At 39.0% G+C, this 22670-nt stretch overlaps 1 protein-coding gene across 1 annotated transcript in view; it reads right to left on the reverse strand.

Annotated features, from left to right (window-relative positions):
* Window positions 1–503: 503 nt before the first annotated feature.
* Window positions 504–22670, reverse strand: part of CHST3 (carbohydrate sulfotransferase 3) — a 98386-nt gene continuing 76219 nt past the window's right edge. The window contains exons 3-4 of the mRNA XM_075841677.1: window positions 10391–10649; window positions 504–7518 (exon numbers count right to left, since the gene is read on the reverse strand). Of these exons, the coding sequence (XP_075697792.1) occupies window positions 6264–7518; window positions 10391–10527 (1392 nt within the window). The 5' untranslated portion in view covers window positions 10528–10649 and the 3' untranslated portion in view covers window positions 504–6263. The remainder of the gene's footprint in view (window positions 7519–10390; window positions 10650–22670) is intronic.

Consider the following 22670-nt stretch of genomic DNA (forward strand, 5'->3'; position numbering starts at 1 on the left):
GCACTGGTATAAGAAAGTGGTATGTTACATTCATGTATAATAGAAAATGATAATATATGTAAGAAAGAACTAACAAAAAGAGTTCATCCTTTTACAGCATGCTGTCCTAAATAATCATTTTGAAGGCTCCTTCTCTATTCTTTCTGGCAAAAAATAAATAACAAATCAATCAACATTTTTCTTTTTGTTTTTAGATAAATGGGTAAATGATTGGATAATTGAAATCATTAGGAATAGTTCTAGAATCCAGAATAAGCCCCCAAATATTAGTTTCAGTTCCCAACACAGCATAAAGATGGGTATGCTTATGTCTTATAATTGACATACAGTAATGAATGGCGTTTAAAGAGATCCTTTCACCCACCTGCCCATACATGTGCAGCCGAGTGCAGCATATAATGGGCAGGGCTGTATAAACCCTGTCTCACTATAAAAAAAAATCCTATCTTTCTCTGTTATTTAGATATCGATGCCGTTATATCTGGCGCCTGATATTTAAATAACCACCTGAACTGTCAATGGGGCGTGTAATTGGCATGGGGCGTTACTATCGCTGTGACACTGTCCAATCAGCTACGAACAGTGTCACAGCAAGAGCTGGAGAGAGGAGAGCGAGAGCGTGTGCTCCGCCGCCACCACGGAATAGAAGAGGAGAAGAAGATGTGAATTCTTCTTCTTTTGTCCCATGGTGGCGGGAGTATCTTCCGCAGCCGCATTGGAGCTGTGCGTGCAGGCGCGCACACACGCTCTCACTCACTCTTTAGCTCCTGGCAGACAAGACAGTGTGATCTCTCATGAGAGATCACACAGTCTTGTTCAGCTTGTCTGCCGAGAGCTGAAGAGTGAGAGCATGCTCCAAGCTGCGCGTGCGCGCGCACACGCTCTGCCCTCCAGCCCGTGCTGTGACACTGTCCATAGCTGATTGGACAGTGTCACAGCGATGTTACACGCTCCCTTGCCAATTACACGCCACCATCAACAGTTCAGAGGGTTATTTAAGTATCGGGCGCCAAATATAACGGCACCGATATCTAAATAACGGAGGATAGGAAAAAATGTTTAAAGTGCCCCAGGGTTTGTGCAGTCCTGCCCATTACATGCTGCACCCAGCTGCACATTTATGGGCAGATGAAAGGTCCTCTTTAAGAACTAATGCTTGAGGAGTGTATGAGCACCATTTCTGGAACTCCTCATTCCTAGGTGCCAGAGTTAGAGAAAGTAAAGTAATGCCTTACAAATGTCACACTGAATCTCTCAAGCCTGACACAAGGGTGAATATAGTTATCTTTACCTGGTAGTCTGGGTTTTTTGAGGACACTGATTAATTTAATGTATAGAGTACTATGCCTGTGTTATGAATGCTGTAAATTTACTATATCACTGTGATTTTGAAATCACTGTAAATGAAAATAAAAATGTAAGATTTACACCTAAATACTCATTAATTCACAGAAACAGACCTGTGCTATGCTACCTTGTCCACATTCAGAGTCGTAGAGGTCTTGAGGGACGTCTTGGTGTCAGGAGTACACAGAGGGCATTATAGCACAATAATAAGCCAAAAGTAGCAAAACCCATCTTGCTAGTAATTTATGGCAAGTAGTGAAGTGTGAATCTGAACTGAGCAATGTATATACAGTTCTCTGAATCAGAGGCCTACTTACTGCCAGGAATGACCTCAATAAGGCTTTACTGGGAAATAACATAAAGGGTCACTTATTGGACAAAATGTATAATTATAGCTTCAGCTCTGTGAATCCGTGCATTCAATAAACCTTTTGGGGTGTAGGTAGGGGAGGCAAACCTTCAGTAATCCACATTTATATTTTAATACTGTTCTAGTACCATTATGTAAGAAACGTTAATGATAGATTTTTTCCGGAGCATTAATTAATGTTAATGACAAATTTGTTTCCTGAACATATCCAGATAACCTCCATCAAATGTGGTGGCAGAAGTTTATAAAGTCAATCTTATAGGGCTCAACACTTTTAATAGTTTCATTTAAGTATACCACTGGTTTTAATACAGTTTTGCTTATTTCACATAGACATGGAAAGCACAGGAAATATGACAATAATATTATGACTGGCAGAAACAAACTAAAATGTAACCATATCTGTAATGCATAGGTCCTGCTATGCTTTGTATCATACACCAAATACGTCAGTAAATACCGTATAAGGCCGGGTTTACACAGAGTTTTTTGCAGGCGGAAATTCTGCCTCAAAATTCCGTTTGGAAGTTTGAGGCAGATTTTCCTGTCCCTGAACGCCGATTTTTGCGGCGTTTTTCGCAGGTATAAAACTCTGCGAAATACGCTTTCTCTGCCTCCCCTTGATGTCAATGGGAGGTCAGAGGCGTAAACGCCTGAAGATAGGGCATGTCCGTTCTTTCTTCCGCGAGACGGTTTTACCGCTCACAGGAAAAACACACCTCCGCCTCCCATTGAAATCAATGGGAGGCATTTTCGGGCCGTTTCTGATGAGTTTTGTGGCACGGTTTCCATGTCGAAAAACTCGTCAAAAAACTCTGTGTGAACCCAGTCTAAGAAGGCTTCCGTGCTTCATGCTACAGTTTTAAAAAACAGAAAAGCCAAGAAGCAGATCTTCAAACCTGTGGCCTTTAATAAAACTGTTATAGACGGAATTAATTTATCTTTACAACTTATTATGATTTGTAGTCTATTTCTCAGCAGGGTGGATATACAGTATGTAATGTTTGCTGTAAGAATGTGGGTAAATACAATATTATAGCCGTTATACGTCTGCATTTTGCATGCCTCAGCAAATACATCTACAGAAGTATTAGGTGTGTGAACCTGATAAATGTGTAATTATATACCTATTCATAACCGATAGGGTTACATTTCAATGGTACTGCTGCTCCTGTTTGTTCCTTCTCGTGATCTAGTATATTTGCAATATGCTGGCAGAAAATTTGGACTAATTAAGCAGTATAGCCAGTGGTAAAGATGTAATAAATCATTAAAGGTGTTGTCAACATAAGAATGACTCAGATTGCAAATGGTTTTATTGGGATAGTAAAAAAAAAGACGCTAGTTCAATATACTGTATACTTTTTAACTATGCTTACCCTTAAAAGTCTTCACCGTTACTTCGCTGCTGCTGTTCGGTCCCCCACCACTTCTCTATTTACGCTTTGGGAGATGACGTGTCGTTGATAGGGAAAGCATGTCTTGTGAGAGGGCCAGTCATGGCCCTCTGTAGTAACATCACTATGGTCAAACACAGTAGTCCATAATTAGCTGGCCCTTACAAGCAGGACCGTAAACAAAGATGTGGGGGAGGAACCGAACAGCAGTAGTTGGGGTAGAGTGAAGAATTGTAAAGCTAAGTATATTAAAAATGTTATAATTAGTAAGTCTGGTCATAGGATTAAAGATTTGGCCACAATTTAATGAGAATGAAACAATTTTTTTTAAATTGGACCACTACTAGGGAAGGGGGCAAATACACAACTGTAGCAGTTCTTACTAACAGCCGAGAAACATTTGGAAGCATGAACAATACATCTGAGGCTTTCTGATCTGGCTCATAGAACGGGGTCCTGATAAGTTGACCCCGCTCAATGACATCGATATACCCAAAAAGGACATGAATGGGGTTGTCTTAGTTAGACAACCTCTGTAACAATTATCTTTGTCTATGGCCAGTTTAAAACTCTACATTAAAGTTTTACATTGTGAACGCTATCCATTATAAAAAAATATATTCTACTATGAAATGATATATTAACAGTAAATTTACCATAAGGATCGCTTATGTCCATTTTAGTATTTATCTAAACGAACTCCATTGTGTGTGTTGTCGAAAAACCTTAGATTATCTCCAGAGATTTTTAAATTGAAACGATTAGCAATACCAGAATCTTTTCAAAGGCATCCAAACAGTAAAGCCCTAGGGAATTTAAAATGAGGTAATAGCATATTATAACAGCATAACCTGATCTTTTCACAACATGACGGTTCTTTGTTCGAACAAATTATTGCCATGTTTAAACGTTCTTATGCTGTGTTACTTAAAATGAATAAAGAATCTTTTATTGATAGGGTGATGTTTACTTTGCTAATCCTAGGGAAGGACAAGTTCCTACATGCTGATAATGACATAACATACATGAAATATTAAACTTGTTAAATAAAGTGCACTTTCAACCAACACAATCACTTAGCAAAAATGGCTTCTTCCAGAGACCTGAAAGTCTTTTTAACAGATATAAATAATCTTCTGAATGCCTAAGGGTTGCCCTTCCGTTGAGGAGTTCCGTCTGAGGTTTCCGTCGGGTTAACCCCTCAACGGAAAGGCAAACAGAAACCTTAGCTTCCGTTTCCCTCGCCATTGATATCAATGGTGACAGAAACGTTGCTAAAGGTTTCCGTTTGTCACAGTTGTGACAGGGTTCCGTTATTTTGACTGACTCAATAGCGCAGTTGACTGAGCCGCTGGATTTGTCGCTTCACAGAAACCAACGGTGCCCGATGGAACCCATGAACTTTAATGGATCTCGTCGGGGTACCAACACGGTGTTTGTCATACTGTCAGAATTAGTGCAGCATGCTATGCTATTTTGTCAGGCAAAAATGACAATCTGCGCAGATGTAAACAGAGCCTTAAAACTGCATATTCACATTGGGTAAATTAGGACTAGTCCCAATAATGGACTAGCTCTGTTCACATCAGCATTGTGGCCTCCATTTATAACGAAAGCCACAACGCTTTTCCGGATCCGTCACACAATGTTTCACCAGCAGCACCCGAATGACCCTATTAACTTGCATAGGGTCCCACCAAGGTATCCGTACCTGTGACACCAAATGTGAGGGAATCTGCGAAGGCGGTGCCTGCGATGCCGATGTGAACATTACTTGGTGCCTGGCACTGCTGAGTGTCATTACAGGACCCTAGGTAAATATTTAAATGATACGGGATTATTAACTAGCCGTATTCAACCAAACCAGAATCTCCAGTTTTTGGTGTAATTATCTTATAATGAAGAATTATTGTGCAATAGATCATAGGGGTAGTAATATCTAGAAAACACCGAATACTGGTATTTGTCCCCAGTGCTTGTATATTGGCTGCTGTATACTAGATTTGTTGAATACCAGTGAGAAAGCCTGAATATGTCTGGGCTGACAAAAGCTCCTTCATATTGACCTTAAATTAATCTAATCACTACACAGAACTAATAATAAATGTTTGGACAAGACCAGCTGCCCACTACTCTGCACTGAGACCTATGCAGTCCTATTGAAAAGCATTCATTATCACAAACCCCACTGGATTGAGAAGACAGGTGAGAGGTCTGCTTCCACTTTATGGAGTGTTAGAATAAGCTGGAGTAAGAAACAGGTGGTGCAACCTCACAGCCTCAAGAAATAAACAAACTGGCTTCCTCTGTTATAATTTATAGGATTCCATATGTAAAACCACAGCCAACTGTGTTGAAGCTTTGTAAGAAAGAAACGCGTTGTAGAGCTGGCAATCTTTGCGTGAAATGATAAGGACTTGGAGTGCTGCCATTTCTCGTTCCCGATACAGTATAAATATTTTTTTTTTTGTGAGGGTCTGAGCGTGCAAGCTCGTTCTTGCTCAGATAACCTGCAGTAGAACGTCTCTCTCATATTCTGAATGTCATAAAGAAAACATCTGCTCTGAGTGGCAGCGATACTTGTACAGATTAACAGTCCACTATTTGAATGCAAGAAACACTCAATTATAAACCTGTTGTTTAGGAAAATAACCATTCACAAAGGATGTTTCCCCACAGAAAATGGTAAAGCTTTTATCCTCTGGACATGCGACTTCATTTATGTGCTGCGTATTTTCAGAAATTTAGGGTTTTCGGAGTCCTTGAACTCTTTGGATGCATTTTATTGAAGAAAATCCATGATTTGGCCCCCGAAAACAACTTGTGCTGTGAAGAGAGAAATAATTCTTCCAGGCATAGGTTCATTTAGTACCTGGAAAATGAGACAGTTTCTGTACATCAGCAGGAATCATCCACTTTAAAGCCAATCTGGATAATCAACATCTTCCGCATTGTCCCCTTACATTTCAATAAGAAATACTTCCTAATTTAGGAAGTAATACAATGAAAAATGCACACAGGCTTAAAATATGGCCCATTGCGGCTCAGCGGGTGCAAATTGGCCTATTCCCATCTGCCTCCCCTGTTTCAAGCACAAAGATCAATGGACGTTTTAAATCCAAGATATAAATAATTTAAATAGCAGAACACTACGTCACCCAAAAATTAACCTTATCTTCTAGCAAACTGATTGATCGATTTGTGAGTGTCTCTAAGTCACTAGCCAACTTGTAGCCAAACAGTTTCATTGCTGGTTCACACACATCCTGAACCACCTGGGCTAATTTAAATGGTATGCTGAATCGCCACTTCTCAAACTGTTCTGAAGAGTTCTTTTGAGTAGAGTAGATGCCATTACTGTCTTGAGAAGCTTGAGTGTTCTTGATAATCCACTGTTTCACCTGTGGTGTAAGTGTGATCCCAGCAAACCTATACATTTCTTTGGCCTTTTCAAGAGGAAATCTAGCAATGTCTTCATATCGTATGAGCATGTAGCGACCCCTAAGCCAATCTGGTTGACGTAAGCCCAGTTCTGCAGACAAACGGATGCTCTCACAGTTGCCCCTAAGTTTTTGGACTTCATCTTCATGAATGGGGGCTGCCCCCTCTAGAGCCCATTTTTTCCATGATTCATATTTTCCAGAGAAGGCTATCATGCGAGAGGCCAGCACAGCTCTTGGGTCACGAACTAGCTGTATTATCCTCATGTCAAGTCGTGGATCTTCTACAAGAGTGCGTAGGAACTCCAGCTGTCGGAGACGTACTGCCTTAATAGCCACATGTTCTTTTTTCAAACATGCTTCCATTGCTAACGTCATATTAAGAGGCCCACATCGGCGATTCTTGCAGTGGTACTTTTCAAAGGCTTTTTTCACAAAAGGAGTACACACTGGGTCTTCACATAAAGATTTGCTAGAGCCTCTACGGAATAAAAACCTTGTGAGGTGGTTTTCAGCAGGTGGTGAAATAAAGTTCTCCAAGATATGTAGATCGCAGAGCAGAAGTTGCTGGAGAACATCTCTGTAAACAATTGCTGAACCAACTGCATTGGCACCAACAGATTCAAAAGACACCGTTCTTTCAATGTGCCAAAGGGGTTCGAACAAATAAAATATATTTCCCTGTTGGTTAAAGAACTCGCCTACAAAAGATGAGCCTGTGCGTGTAGTGGCCATCAGCAGTATATGCCTACGAGGCATTTTAGGAAGGTCTGCAAGAAATGGGTTACTTCCACCAAGCTGTAGGGTGATATTAACCAGTTTTTTCCTAAACTGAGAAAAGGCAGAGTCCAACTCACTAAGCGACAGCAAGGAACCATTTTCTGAGTAGACAATATTGGAGTCCGTACTGTTGATCTCAAATATGTTCTGCTGCATTTGCTTCAAACTAAGTTTGTCCGATACTCTGTAAAAAAACAAAACAAAACAAAATGAAAATGGATGGATATATTTTCCATATCTTAATTCAATCCTGTATTTTTTGTATCATATGAAAATATCCAATGAATGTAGGAATCTGATAGATCCATTTAGAAACTGTCTGCTACATGTTTTTAAATATTTTCCCTTTAACTGTCCCTTGTATTAATTACAAATACTACAAATATTAGATGCCACTAAAATTATCATGATCTGCCAACAAAAGTCTTGAGAAAATAACATGGTTCATTGCGCTAATCAGGCAATTAACTAAGTTATACTTGACTTCTCAACAGCTGGATCTCTTTGGAGAGGTGTAACTTTACACATTCATAGTAAGGCCCCATGCACGCAACAGAACAACGTGCATCGAATCTGTATAGAGGAAAGTACGGTTTGTATGGTGACATACTATGGAGCTATAGACACTCCATGAGTTATTGTATGGTTCCCCATTATGACGCATATTACTTATATTATGAAATCAGAGGCATACAAGTCTCTAAAGACTTCTAAGGGGTGTATTACAGCTTTTGAACAATTTTGAAAAACTTTTTTTGGATGTGTAAATGAGGCCTAAGCCAGAACTGTAATGTAGGAAAATGAATATTGTACAGATTTAGCTGTTTTGGTGGTTGTCTGAGCTTCTGTCTTCTGAGTTTAACCCCTTAGTGACCACCAATACTCCTTTTTACGTCGGTCACTAAGGGGCCTTAGGCTAGGCTGACGCCTTTTTACGTTCGCCTAGCCTAAGTCCTGCACGGGTCTCCCGTGCAGCCAGGAGCCGGGGCTCTGCTGTCTGATGACAGCTGAGCTCCTGCTCCAATGCCTGCGATCGAAGTTTACTTCGATCGCGGCCGTTTAACCCGTTAAATGCCGCCGTCAATAGCGACCGCGGCATTTAACTTTGTTTACAAAGGGAGTGCGCTCCCTCTGTCACCCATCGGCGGCCCGCGAATGCAATCGCGGGTCTCCGATGGGCTGTCATGGCAGCCGGGGGCTTGATAAAAGCCCCCAGCTCTGCCCTGGACATATGCCTGTTAGGACGCGCCGGAGGCACGTCCTAACAGATTGCCTGTCAGATTTACACTGACAGGCAATAATGCTCTAGTATACGAAGTATACCAAAGCATTATAGCAGCGATCGGATGATCGCACAGTAAAGTCCCCTAGTGGGACTAATAAAATAAGTCATCAATGTGAAATAAAGATTATTAATAAAAAGTACAGTAAAAAAAGAAATAAAACCATTTTTTTCCATAAAAAGTGGTTTTATTTAGTAAAAGTGTAAAAAAAAAAAAAAAGTACACATATGTGGTATCGCCGCGACCGTAATGACTCCATTAATAAAGTTAATATGTAATGAACACTGTAAAAAAAAAAACGCTAAAAACAATGGCGAAATTGCTATTTTTTTCCATTGCACCCCCAAAAAAGTCATAATGAAAAATGAATCAATAAGTCCCATGCACCCCAAAACAGTACCATTCAAAACTACGTCTTGTCCCGCAGAAAACAAGCCCAAAAAATCACTACATTGATGGAAAAATAAAAAAATTACGGCTCTTGGAAAGCAACGATGCAAAAACAAATAATTTTAGTTCAAAAGTGTTTATATTGTGCAAAAGTCGTAAAACATAAAAAAACCTCCACATATGTGGTATCGCCGTAATCGTACCGACCCATAGAATAAAGGTAACATGTTATTTACGTCGCATAGTGAACGGCGTCAATTTAAAAACGCATAGAACAATGGCGGAATTTCAGTTTTTTTTTATAATCCCCCCAAAAAGGTTAATAAAAGTTAATCTAAAAATTATATGTACCCTAAAATGGTGCTATTAAAAAGTACAACTAATCCCGCAAAAAAAAAAGTCCTCATACAGCTATGTAGACGAAAAAATAAAAACGTTATAGCTCTTTGAATGCGACTATAGAAAAACGAATAAAATAGCTTGGTCATTAGGGCCTAAAATGGGCTGGTCACTAAGGGGTTAAGTTGGCTATTATAGGTAAAAGATAAACTGGTATCATGATGGTTACTAGCATTTCCTATTAGCAGACTCTAGCAGTCAATTAATAGTGGGCTTGTCACTGAAAGATATATGAGGGTTTATGATGATGAGGCAGAGGGACGTACGGTATGATGGATTGAAGATACCTGCCCATTTCTGCTGTTTATCGTAGTAAATGTGGAATATGCTTTTTTGTTCTTCTTTATGTTTGGATACTAATTGAATAGTCAATTTTTTTTTATTATTTATAGCAAACAAACGGAATAATTAAACATGTTACACAAAGCTGTAGCCATGGATCTTCGTGGAAAAATTATATAAAAATATTTACTTTGAATGGACAAAGCATATCACTGTGTGGCATCTACTTGTAATGTGAACATTTGGGCTGGGTTCACACAGAGTTTTTTTACAAGTTTTTTGACGCGGAAACCGCGCCCAAAAACTCGTCAAAAACGGCCCAAAAATGCCTCCCATTGATTTCAATGGGAGGCGGAGGCGTCTTTTTCCCGCAAGCGGTAAAACCGTCTCGCGGGAAAAAGAAGCAACATGCTCTATCTTCGGGCATTTATGCCTTTGACCTCCCATTGACTTCAATGGGAGGCAGAGAAAGCGTATTTCGCAGCGTTTTATGCCCGCGGCACTCAATGGCATTAGGCGAAAAACGCCGCGAAAATCGGCGTGCAGGGAGAGGAAAATCTGCCTCAAACTTCCAAACGGAATTTTGAGGCAGAAATTCCACCTGCAAAAAACTCAGTGTGAACATAGCCTTAGGTGGTTAGAAAACATTCCTGTATTCTTACTTTTTCTGTTCATTAACTCAACTTTTTCCCATTCTCTTACTTTGAGATGATCTTGTTTTCCTTCTCAATGATGACCAGAACCACCACTAAGACTAAGAAGAGCACGTATTTGGCTTTCATCCTGATTGTCCTCAGCACATTTCTGATGTCCATGGTGACGTACTGTAATCTATCCATGGCAGAGAAGATTTTCAATGTCACATCACTTTCTCATATTTTGGTGCGAGAACTTGTTTCTTCTCTTTCAGGCACTAGGACAAAGCTATATCTCCAGAATCCTTGCATCCTCAACTATTTTCCTACAAAGGAAAAAAATAAAATATTGTTTTTCTACTAAAGATACAATAGTCAGCTTAAATATTTCAATTACTGCACATTCTATTAACTTACAAAAATATATAATGATACAGAAATAAATCACTCCAGATTATAGCCTCACCATTTAAATATGAAAACTGCTTAAAAATATACAGATTGCTGTTGCATTCCACCACATAAGCTTTATGCATAATAACATTTTCTTTTTGTAATTAGGTGACATCAATTAATCATAACTACTGAGGAAACTTTCACTCTATGTTTATGGGCATGCATGTAGTAAAGTGGTGATAGGTATAGGACAGCTTTGTGTTATCTGAATCCGTTCATTTTACGGTGTTTTACATGTGCAATGCATGTTTTATAGTTACATAGTTAGTATGGTTGAAAAAAGACACAAGTCCATCAAGTTTAACCAAGGGACGGGAAAAAGGGAAGGGATCAAACTAAATTTCTACACGTGGACATAGGAGCTTATATTTTTTTTTTTCTAGGAAATTATCTAAGCCTTTTTTAAAGCCATCTACTGTCCCTGCTGTGACCAGCTCCTGCGGTGACTATTCCATAGATTCTCAGTTCTCACAGTAAAGAAGGCTTGACGTCTCTGCAGGTTGAACCTTTTTTTTCCAGATGGAGATAGTGCCCCCTTGTTTTTTGAGGGGGTTTTACATGGAACAGGATTTCCCCATTTTTTTGAATGTACCATTCATATATTTATACAAATTAATCATGTCCCCCCTTAGTCGTCTCTTTTCAAGGCTAAATAGGTTTAAGTCTTTTAATCTTTCCTCATAACTTAGATTCTCCATGCCCCTTATGAGCTTCGTTGCTCTTCTTTGTATTTTTTACAACTCCAGGGCATCCTTTCTATGAACTGGAGCCCAGAACTGAACTGCATATTCTAGATGAGGCCTCACAAAATGCTTTGTAAAGTGGTAATATTATATCCCTTAATACACGACAATATCTTGCTGGCCTTTGAAGCAGCTGATTGACATTGCATGCTGTTATTTAGTCTATGATCTACAAGTACACCCAGAGCCTTCTCAACAAGTGAATCCGCCAGTGTAGCTCCCCCTAGGACATATGATGCATGCATGTTGTTGGTACCCAGATACATAACTTTACATTTATCTACATTAAACGTCATTTGCCAAGTGGATGACCAAACACTTAGTGTGTCCAAATCAGCTTGTAATTTACGAACATCTTCCATAGACTGAACTATATTACATAGTTTGGTGTCATCTGCAAAAATAGAAATAGTTCTATTAATCCTATCCTCTATATCATTAATAAATAAGTTGGATAATAGTTGTCCCAGCACTAAACCCTGGGGTACACCACTTATAACCGGGGACCATTCAGAGTAGGAATCATTTACCACAACTCTCTGGATACGGTCCTTGAGCCAATTCTCAATCCAATTACAAACTATACTATCTAAACCTATAGTCCTTAATTTACCCATTAGACGTCTATGAGGGACCGTGTCAAATGCCTTTGCAAAGACCAAAAACACTATATCCACAGCGGCCCCTCTGTCGAGGCTTCTGCTCACCTCTTCATAAAACAAATCAGGTTGGTTTGACAACTTCTGTCCTCAGTAAAACCGTGATGGCTGTCCCTTATAATACTATTTTTTGTCACATACTCCTGTATAGCCCCTTAAACATTTTCCCCATGATGGATGTTAAGCTTACTAGTCTATAATTACCCATGGAAGACCTAGAGCAATTTTTTAAAATAGGCACCACATTTTCCCTGCGCCAGTCCCTTGGCTCTATACCACTCACTAGAGAATCCTTGAATATTATGAAGAGGGGGCCAGAAATAACTGAAGGGTGTAACCCATCTAGTCCCGAAACCTTGTGCACATTTATTTTATTTAAGTTAGCTTGGACCATATCCACATTCAGCCAATTCAGTATATCAACTGATACATTAACAGCACTGGCACCGGCTACATCAGCTGATCTTTCTTCAGTTGTATATACAGAGCTAAAGAACCCATTTAGTAACTCTGCCTTCTCTTGATCCCCTGTGACCATCTCCCCATTACCACTATCTAGGGGTCCTACATGTTCAGACCTTGCCTTTTTTGCATTTACATACTTGAATAATTTTTGGGGATTTGTTTTATTATCATTGGCCACCTGCCTTTCATTTTGTATTTTTGCAGATTTTATTACTTTTTTGCAGATTTTATTAAGCTCTTTGTAATTTACAAAGGCTACAGATGTACCCTCAGATTTGTATTTTTCAAATGCCCTTTTTTTGTCATGTATTGCCCTTTTTACAGGTTTAAGCCATGTGGGGTTAAGTTTTAGTGGTGGGGTTAAATTTTGCACTATAATTATACAAAGTGGATTTTAAAATCTCCCATTTATCATTTGTCCCATTATTTGACATTAGTTCTTCTGACTTATGTCCTGAATTGCAGCCCTCATCCTGGGGAAATTGGCCTTCTTAAAATTAAGTGTTTTTGCCCTCCCAGCCTGTGTTTGTTTTTTACAGTATATGTAAAATGTAACTAGATTATGATCACTGATACAGAGCTTCACCTCTAATCGGGACTTCCAAAAACTGGGCCATAAAATTTTCCTGCAACAGGTTGAGAAAATTTTTCGCCTTTGAAGTTAACGCCGAACCATGATACCAATTAATATCCCGGTAATTAAAATCTCCCATTATTACTACAGTACCCCCCTGTGCAGCCTGCTCCATCTGTTTATATAGCTGATCATCCATCTCCTCAGTTATATTCGGGGGGGGGGGGGGGGGTCTATAGATTACACCAAAAGTAATTTTTTCAGTGATTACCTCCCTCTGTAATTCCACCCTCAAAGTTTCAACCTCCTCACAATCTTCACCCACTATTGTCTCTTTCACACTCGCCTTCATATCACTTCTCACATACAGACATACACCACCGCCTTCATATCACTTCTCACATACAGACATACACCACTGCATTTCCTATCTGTCCTGTCTTTTCGAAACAATGTAAAACCCTGTAGATTTACAGCCCAGTCATGAGAGGAGTCCGGCCATGTTTCAGCAACACCAACTATATCTATATTTTCTTCCAGTACCAAGGCCTCCAGCTCCCCCATTTTGCTTGCTAGACTTCTGGCAAATGAGAACATACACTTTAACTTGAATTTCAAATTGTCACATTTGGTATCAGAAATTTAATTATTTGACATTATTTGGGCATTTATATTTTCAATGTTTTGTAGCAAAAGGATCTCCTTATCTTTTTGGCTAGTCCTCTCGCCACAGTCTGTTTCTTCCCACAGTCAATATAGTCTGACCCCTCTCTAAACTGATTACCCCATTATTTTCTACATTGACCTCCCTCCTCAGCCCTAGTTTAAATACTCCGCCACCCCAGCTAGAATTCTCTCCCCCAGCACAGCGGACCCCTTCCATTTAGGTGCAAATCATCTGCAGAATATAGTTTGTAACCCAATAAAAAGTCAGCCCAGTGCTCTAGGAACCCAAAGCCTTCTCCTCTACACCAAGACTTAAGCCATGCATTTAACTCCCTGGGGTCCCGCTGTCTTTCCTGTGATGCACATGTATTTGTTGTCACCAAATTTTACATTTTATGGTGTGAACTTAACCAATCAAGACGTGACTACTTTTGAAAGCAATTTGTAAATTTTTTTAGAAGGAATCAACTGGGAATTTGTCAGAAGAGTGTTCAGTGTCTTTTGCTACTTTATGCCTGGTATAAGAGAGTTAAAGTAAGTTTAATATTATCCCGCCTTAGCATTTTCCTGGAAAGACAACTAACATATGGATTCTATTGCAAAACAGCCACACAGACACATACATGTGTAGAGAAATATAATGACATCTACAGAAGTCTTCATAAGACCTACATAATACACAGAAATACGGAGAAGAATATCAACAAGAATAAACATCTAGAACCTATACTAAAAACACATACAGCAAGCCATCCATTGCAAGTATTGGTAAACAAAGAAATAGGATGGGCACGACAATATATGTAAAAAGTTGCTTGGAGTGCTGACTAAACAAATGTGTAACACAATGTGTAACACAAAAAGAAGAGGAAAGACAAAGGCTACTAGAGTCGCACATCCAAAACAATTTAAGTTACTGTATTACAATATACATGAAAAAGTACAAACAATTAGCACAGCAGGACTCAAAAGGGAAAAAACATCTAAAGACAAAGAAAAGAGAGCACATGTCCCTGGCCAGAATAAATGCCAAAGGGACCCCCACTTTTGCCCTATTAGAATAAAACAGGATTAATGTTACTTAAAATAAAGGACACCCGGAAAACTCTGCATTTGAATGACTGAAAATGCAATGTCAAATATAGAATGCAAAGACAATGCAAATAAATAAAGACAGTGTGCAAGATAGGAAAAGATGCGATAACCACACCATGCTGTTGGAATTAAAGACCGGGTCCTGTGAGGGCAAGAGTGCGGCTGAGATCCATTGCAAGTAGCCATTATCACATATAGAAACAATCAGGTCGGAGTAGGCGGCAGACTTGGGCACCATTTTTGGAGGGGACTACAGTTTTTGGATTTTAAGAGGGAAGTATCTGAATGCTAGTAAACCATACTAAAGATACATGGTAGGGTAGCCAAATGGCCCTGCAAAGAGAATTGCGAATGTGTGAAGGGCTTAGGAATAGATGGAAATGGGAAATATATAAAATTATAATTTAGAACCCTAGGGATTGGTGGGTAAGGCAGGGAAACAACTAAGGGTGATTAAATGAATGACAGCTATTATGCTGAACATCAGGGACCGAATGTGGGGGAAGCACATTCTAAACACCCTGCCTTGGGCAATAAGACGGCTTGTCTTACGCTTGAAAATAATCAGAACAATACTAAAGGTGGTTTAAAAATGTACTTCTAAACCAGGGGTCTCAAACTCGGCCAGGTAAATGGGCCGCATATAAAAAAAAATTTAAGTTGACGGGTCGCATTACTTTCAAATTTGATACAATACAAAAGTATTGTTAATCAATTAGTTAATCAAACTACTATACCAATACTACATCACTATAATAATACTACATTACTATAACAATACTACATCACTATAATAATACTACATTACTATAACAATGCTACATTACTATAATAATACTACATTACTATAACAATACTACATCACTATAATAATACTACATTACTATAACAATACTACATTACTATAACAATACTACATTACTATAATACTACATTACTATAATACTAGATTACCATAACAATACTACATTACTATAATAATACTACATTACTATAATAATACTAGATTACTATAACAATACTACATTACTATAATAATACTACATTACTATAATAATACTACATTACTATAACAATACTACATTACTATAACAATACTACATTACTATAACAATACTACATTACTATAATACTACATTACTATAATATTACTACATTACTATAATACTAGATTACCATAACAATACTACAATACTATAATAATACTACATTACTATAATAATACTAGATTACTATAACAATACTACATTACTATAATACTAAATTACAATAATAATAGCGCTAGGTTTAAACTTAACGGAAATTTGCGAGTTTACTCCACATGCTTAATTTAACAATCCCGTTTTCCAATTTAAGTGTCGCTACATGCAGTCTGGCAGCTCAGTTGGCAGCGTTTGGCAGACACAAGAATGTCAAGATTGGGTAGCCCCTTTTTAGATGCCACAATGCCCTCTGTAGATAATGCCACAGTTCCCTATGTAGATAATGCCACACACACACCTGTAGAGAAGGCCACAGTGCCCTCTGTAGATAATGCCACAGTGCCCTCTGTAAATAATGCCACAGTGCCCTCTGTAAATATTGGCACAGTACCCTCTGTAGATAGTGACACACACACACACACACAAGCACACCTCCCCTATAGAGGTCAGTTCGTGAAATTTTTGCCCTCCTAGATATTCCACGATGAATTGTGAGTGGTATAATTGCAAAGTGGAAGTTTAGAAACCACAGCAACTCAGCCACGAAGTGGCAGACCACGTTACAGAGCAGAGTCACTGAGTGCTGAGGCGCATAGTGTACCGGGAGGTTCATGTCATGGATTTCCATGGCCGAGCAGATGAATGCATGCCTTAGATCACCAAGAACAATGCCAAGTGTCGAATGGAGTGGTGTAAAACACGCCGCCACTGAATTCTGTAGCAGTGGAAGCGTGATCTGTGGATTGATGAATCATGCTTCTCTATCTAGCAGTCCAATGGATGTGTCTGGGTTTGCTGAATGCCAGGAGAACATTACCTTCCTTTCTGCATTGTGCTAATTGTAAAGTTTTCGTGGAGGAGGGATAATGGTATGGAGTTGTTTTTCAGGAGTTGGCCTAGGCCCCTTAGTTCCAGTGAAGGGAAAAACATTTTGGACAATTGTATGCTCCCAACTTTGTGGAATAATTTGGGCAAGACCATTAAATGTTCCAGCGTGACTGTGCTCCAGTGCACAAAGCAAGGTCCATAAAGACATGGTTGGGTGAGTTTGGTGTGGAAGAATGTGATAGTCCCTCACAGAGCCCTGACCTCAACCCCATCAAACACCTTTGGGATGAATTAGAATAGAGATTGTGAGCCAGGCCCTGTCCTCCAACATCAGTGTCTGACCTCACAAATGCTCTTCTGGATGAACGGGCACAAATTCCCACAGACGCACTCCAAAATCTTGTAGATAACCTTCCCAGGCGAGTGGAAGCTGTTTTAGCTGCAAAGGGGGGACCAACTTCATATGAATGCTTATAGATTTAGAATGGAATGTCATAAAACCTCCTGTAGGTATTCAAATACTTTTGTCCATATAGTGTATATCTCGTGTCTTAGTGTGCATATGCTATCGGCCTGATGAAGACGCTGGCCCAGCATCGAAACGTGTACCCGTAATACAGGAATTCAAGCAAAGAATTGTTTGCACCTGATGTCAGCAGCGCTGTTATATAGTTTCCCTTTTCTATTGTCTGCTCCTATGGTTAAGCGGTGGCTGCTCATGCCAACCGGTTAGAACAGCTGCAGCTGACTCTATCTAATCTATAATTACATCTGAGTTGTGCCTATGCCAGCTCAACATGTTCAGCTAAGCTTAACCAATACTGATGTCTGCCCCTTTTCTTTTGGGGTTGTTCGCACAATGAGGCGCTGTGTATTTTTTCTTTTTAGGTTTAATGATAATAATGTGATTTTAGGGTGTCCATCTGCTGAAACCCACAATAATTAACTGCAACCTGTGGGGGGACCTGACAGACACTATTTCCATTAAAATAAACTCTCAATGTAACACACAAATATGTAGGATCCTCCAGATGAGTCTCTGCTCTAGCTAGTAAATTAGGGACCTGCACACGGGGCGACTCTTTAATAACTCAGAATCCTTTTATACCCTTTCTGAAAATGTTTTCTAAATCAGACATCCCATTTAATACAATGTGGATTTAATAAAAATATTTATGATACATATACGTTATATTTTCATAGAGTAAAGTCTCACAAGGAAAAATATAGTATCTGCAAATATCAGATTAAGCTCTAGAATTAAATAAAAATAGATTTACACCAATAATACAATTAAAAAAGATGTTGTCAATTTGTAAAACAGTTCTTATCCAATATAGTCAAACAAGGGGGAACTTGCCTTTACTTCAGCCTTATAGTATATGAAACAAATTAACTGTAGGAAGCATTTCCAGTAGTTGAGGGAATCAAAGGCATTAAATATAATATGGATCTCTGGGAAGACTATTTAAAATAAGTAAAGACCCTGTAAAGACCCATTGAAAAGAACAGGACACGCGGGCCAAGATAGAATAAGTAAAGAACTTATTATGGAGGTTAGCATGAGGTCTACGGCACAAAATGATCTGCAGGATTATTTGCAGGAAGGGCAGCTCTCTAAATGTTAAGGGAAAGGATGACATTACAGGATGATGTAAAATTTTGCTGAAAAAACATGTCTACCTTGATTAATCCAACCCCCTGCTATGTATTTTGGTCTATTTGTAAGGTGCCCGTTATGGTTGCAGAAGGAAGAAAGTCAAAAATATTAGCAGAATTATTGAAAAATAAATATAAAAAAGTTGATATATGCAGTACTACAGTCTTTAATCGAAAGTTACAGAAACAAATTAGCAACATATGCTTATCTCTTTATATGTCACCAAAAAATTGGTCATAGAAACAGGAAAAAAAATATCTTGCAAGTAAACAACAGCTACAGGGATATTTAAAAAGTCATGCGTTCTTGTCACATTTATCCTCATACAGCACAAATCCCCAACAGTCTGTAGAAGGCACGCTTATCCTCCTAGTCAGTCATTTTTGGCTAATGTAGTAAAATTAAGGGGTCTTTTTTTTTAACCTGATATTAACATTGAGCAAGAAAAAAATAAAATAAAAAAAGAATACGGGTCCCTACTGAAATGCAGCTGTTTATTAGAGACTGGATGTCAAAGAGACATTTTCAAAATGACACTTTAGTAATGTAATGGTAGGAAAGTGATGAAGGTTAGGTAAATGGTATATAAAGACCAATGCCTCATCCAGTACCAGAGTGTCTTTAGGAGTAAATATATGTGAAGGATAATGCTAGGGCTACACGTCATTTGATCGCCTGAAAGTTAATGTAAAATCACTTCATCCCACGACACAAACTCATTGACTTTTTGCAACGCTCGAAAGGTCATCTGCGACCTTTTTTTCCATTAATATAATAAAATAAGGTTCTCCATATGGATCTAGGGCTGTTGGTGGCTAAAGGTGCTATTATGCACTTAACGCAAGTCGTACAGACAGTCTGAACGTCTTGTTCCACTCCTGCCATTGTTGGCTTTCAGCACTAAGATTAGCAGGAAAGAAAATATGAAATCCGTAGATCATATGATGATTCCATGTCTGACTACGCACCACACTACACAGAAGGTAAAAAAATATAGGGGATCTATGGAATAATCCAGTAAACTTTAGCATTATAGTCAGATTCTCCTATCATAGACCAAGCATGCTTTAAAGAGAATTAAAAGGCAACTCTTAGGGCTTATTTACATGAACGTGTTAAACGTTTGTGGGACGGCCGTTGAAACAGCGGCCGTCCCACGGACCTATGTAATTCAATGTGGCCGTTCGCACAGCCGTTGTTTCAACTGACTGTGTGAAGGGTCCGTGCGAAAATAGGACATGTCCGTTCTTTTTGCGCATCACACATCTCCCCATAGACTCTCATCTATGGGGGATGCGTGACATCGCGTCCCGCAGCGCTGAGCACGGATGCACCTCAGACGTGAAAAACTGCAGTTTTTCATGTCCGAGATGCGCAGCGCTCGTGTGAATCAGGCCTTAGTTTGCTAAAATATTGCAATTGGAGATAGCTGCATTTACAGGATGACAATACACACTTCCCAACTGCCCAGGTTATGTATAAGCACACTTGCCAACTTTTAAGAAGGGAGATTCCAAAGATGGGAACAAAAAGCAATTACATTGGACACCCCCTAAAACCACACCCCTGAGTCCCTAAATAAAGATATAGACACCAGCCGAGGCCTTTATATAGACACCAGACCCTAGGCTAGAACCACACATGTAAACAGACCTCAAACCAGAACCCTTTGTGTACAAGTCACCAGACTAGACCACCCTTATATATATATAGACCTCAAACCAGACCCCCTTATTCACAGACCCCAGACCAATACCTAAGCAACCCCTTTACAGATCTTAGATCAGATGTTAATTTACTCTCCTCTCCCCGTTTGTTTTTTTTCCTCCACTTCCGGGGGGCCACCGCAGACAATGCCCTAATGCTGCTCAGCATCAGGACGTTGTTTGCAGGTGTGCCTGGGAGTGGATGAAAGCACAGAAATGGGGAGATGTGAGTATGTGGGGTGGCAAGTATACTCGGATTCTCACGTGTATCTGGATCATTGAGATTTTTAGTCTCTTCAATTTTGATTATCTTGTGAAGATATGTGCATGTAGGCATAGGCATAAGTGGCATGTATATACTCTGCAAATCTTGAACTTTTATATTTAGGAGGTTGTGCATTTCACACTCTGCTTGTCAGACTTCACTACAAACATTGATTTGTATGTATTGTTCAGAGAATGTTATGCTTTGATACAAAATTGCCTGAAGGCACCTTAGAATGTAAAGTGCTAGGTGGCAGTTTCACAATGTGCCAGGTGTATATTTTGAGATAATATATAGGTATAATAGTTTTATGTTATAACTCAAGTTTTGTCAAAAGTGTAAAAATTGTTAAGGCATCAAAAGGGTTAAAGATTTCACTAGGCATAGCAAAATGATGTCATACTATTCTTTATTTAGCCAAATCGGCAATTTGATTAAAGTTTTTTGCTTTATTAGACCTAATGCCAAAGGCGCTCTTGTAATGGCTGTAATGTAAACAGTCATTATGAAAGCCTTTGGTGATAATATATGATGAATATCAACTGTTTATGAAAGGATTTCCGTTCCACTTCATTGTCGCATACCATAATAGGAGACACAGTGGTTCCTAATATAATATGAACATTTGTTAGATATTTACAAAAAAGAGACTTCAGCAAAGAGAACAGAAGCTGCAGCATGGCTGTCATTACGATTGTGGTCATCTCGGAAACATATGTTCTATGAAACGCTGACGATTTCTTGCCAAGATAAAATGTTGTTCTGTGAAACGCTGTCGATTCTGGCTTCACAAGCTAAGCATTCACAGATTGCCAATAACCCAAAATGGCATATATACTATGAGCAAACCACTGGCTGATGAATGGCTAAAAATGAGTGGCTCTCGTTTCAAATCGGGGACGGTCACATTTTTTTATATTAAAACCTCTGAGAAAATAGCCAGAGTTTATGTGCTGCTATGTTATCAGATCAGACACTTCTACGGAAAACTTTCATTGCATAGATTATTTATTTGTACAATGCAAATATATTCTGAGACATTGTACAAAAGTTACACATGAATCCGTGCCCCGCATTAGCTTACAATTACACTTCCCTGCACATACACACTCGGGATAATTTCATAGGAAGTCAATTAACCTAACAGCATGTTTTTGGACCTTGGGAGGAAACTGTAGTGGATGGAGAAAACTCACACATGTGGATTTACGAGTTCCATATAGATACTACAAAAAAGTGAGGAGGGATTCTTCTGTTTTACATCATCTATGCAAATATACTGGAAGAACCTTGCCACCAGTGTCTGCTGGTGGGTAATGTGGGTGACACTGCTAGATTTCCACGCATAGCTTACCAACCTTTGGCGATTTAGCTGACCTGGTAAGCAATCATACATCAGGATGTTAGTACGGGTCGCTAATGAATAATTACTATGGGAAACTGGTTTTGATGGCAATTACTTCTAACCAATGTTCTCAATTCTGCTCTCCTGATTAATACCTAGAGAAATAACTGTTCTTATTCCGCAGATTATTGTGACAACTTTCTAAAGTATTTGGGAAACCAAGTCTGTTCTGAATAGGTTTTTGCTGTACTGCCAAGCAGTGTAGTTCAGAGACAGGACGTTAGTCATAATGTGATTTTCCTTCTGTGTTTAGATCTTAATCACAGAATTCCCAAGCATGACCCGGCCTGCTTCAGTGAGCTAGCAAACATTTCAAAGAGTTTCAATTACGCATAAAGTGGTATTCTCGTGGCATCCGGGAGAGATCTATGTATTTTTTTTTATAGATAAGAATTGTGAATTTTCCATTTCATTCAGATGCAGTTTAGACCTAGTGTTAGATAGAGGCAGACAGAACTAACCAGTAAGGGTATGTCATGGGATTAATGGAACAAAAATTATTTCTGTCTAAATACTGTGAAGTTCAAAATTAACCAAGAACACAATCATGGTCACCACTTCTTCTCCTACTTATGTTAAAGTATATCTTCACCTTTTAATACCATTTCATTTTTAGGTCAAAA

The sequence above is a fragment of the Rhinoderma darwinii genome, chromosome 11 (genome assembly GCF_050947455.1).
Source record: "Rhinoderma darwinii isolate aRhiDar2 chromosome 11, aRhiDar2.hap1, whole genome shotgun sequence".
NCBI lineage: Eukaryota > Metazoa > Chordata > Amphibia > Anura > Rhinodermatidae > Rhinoderma > Rhinoderma darwinii.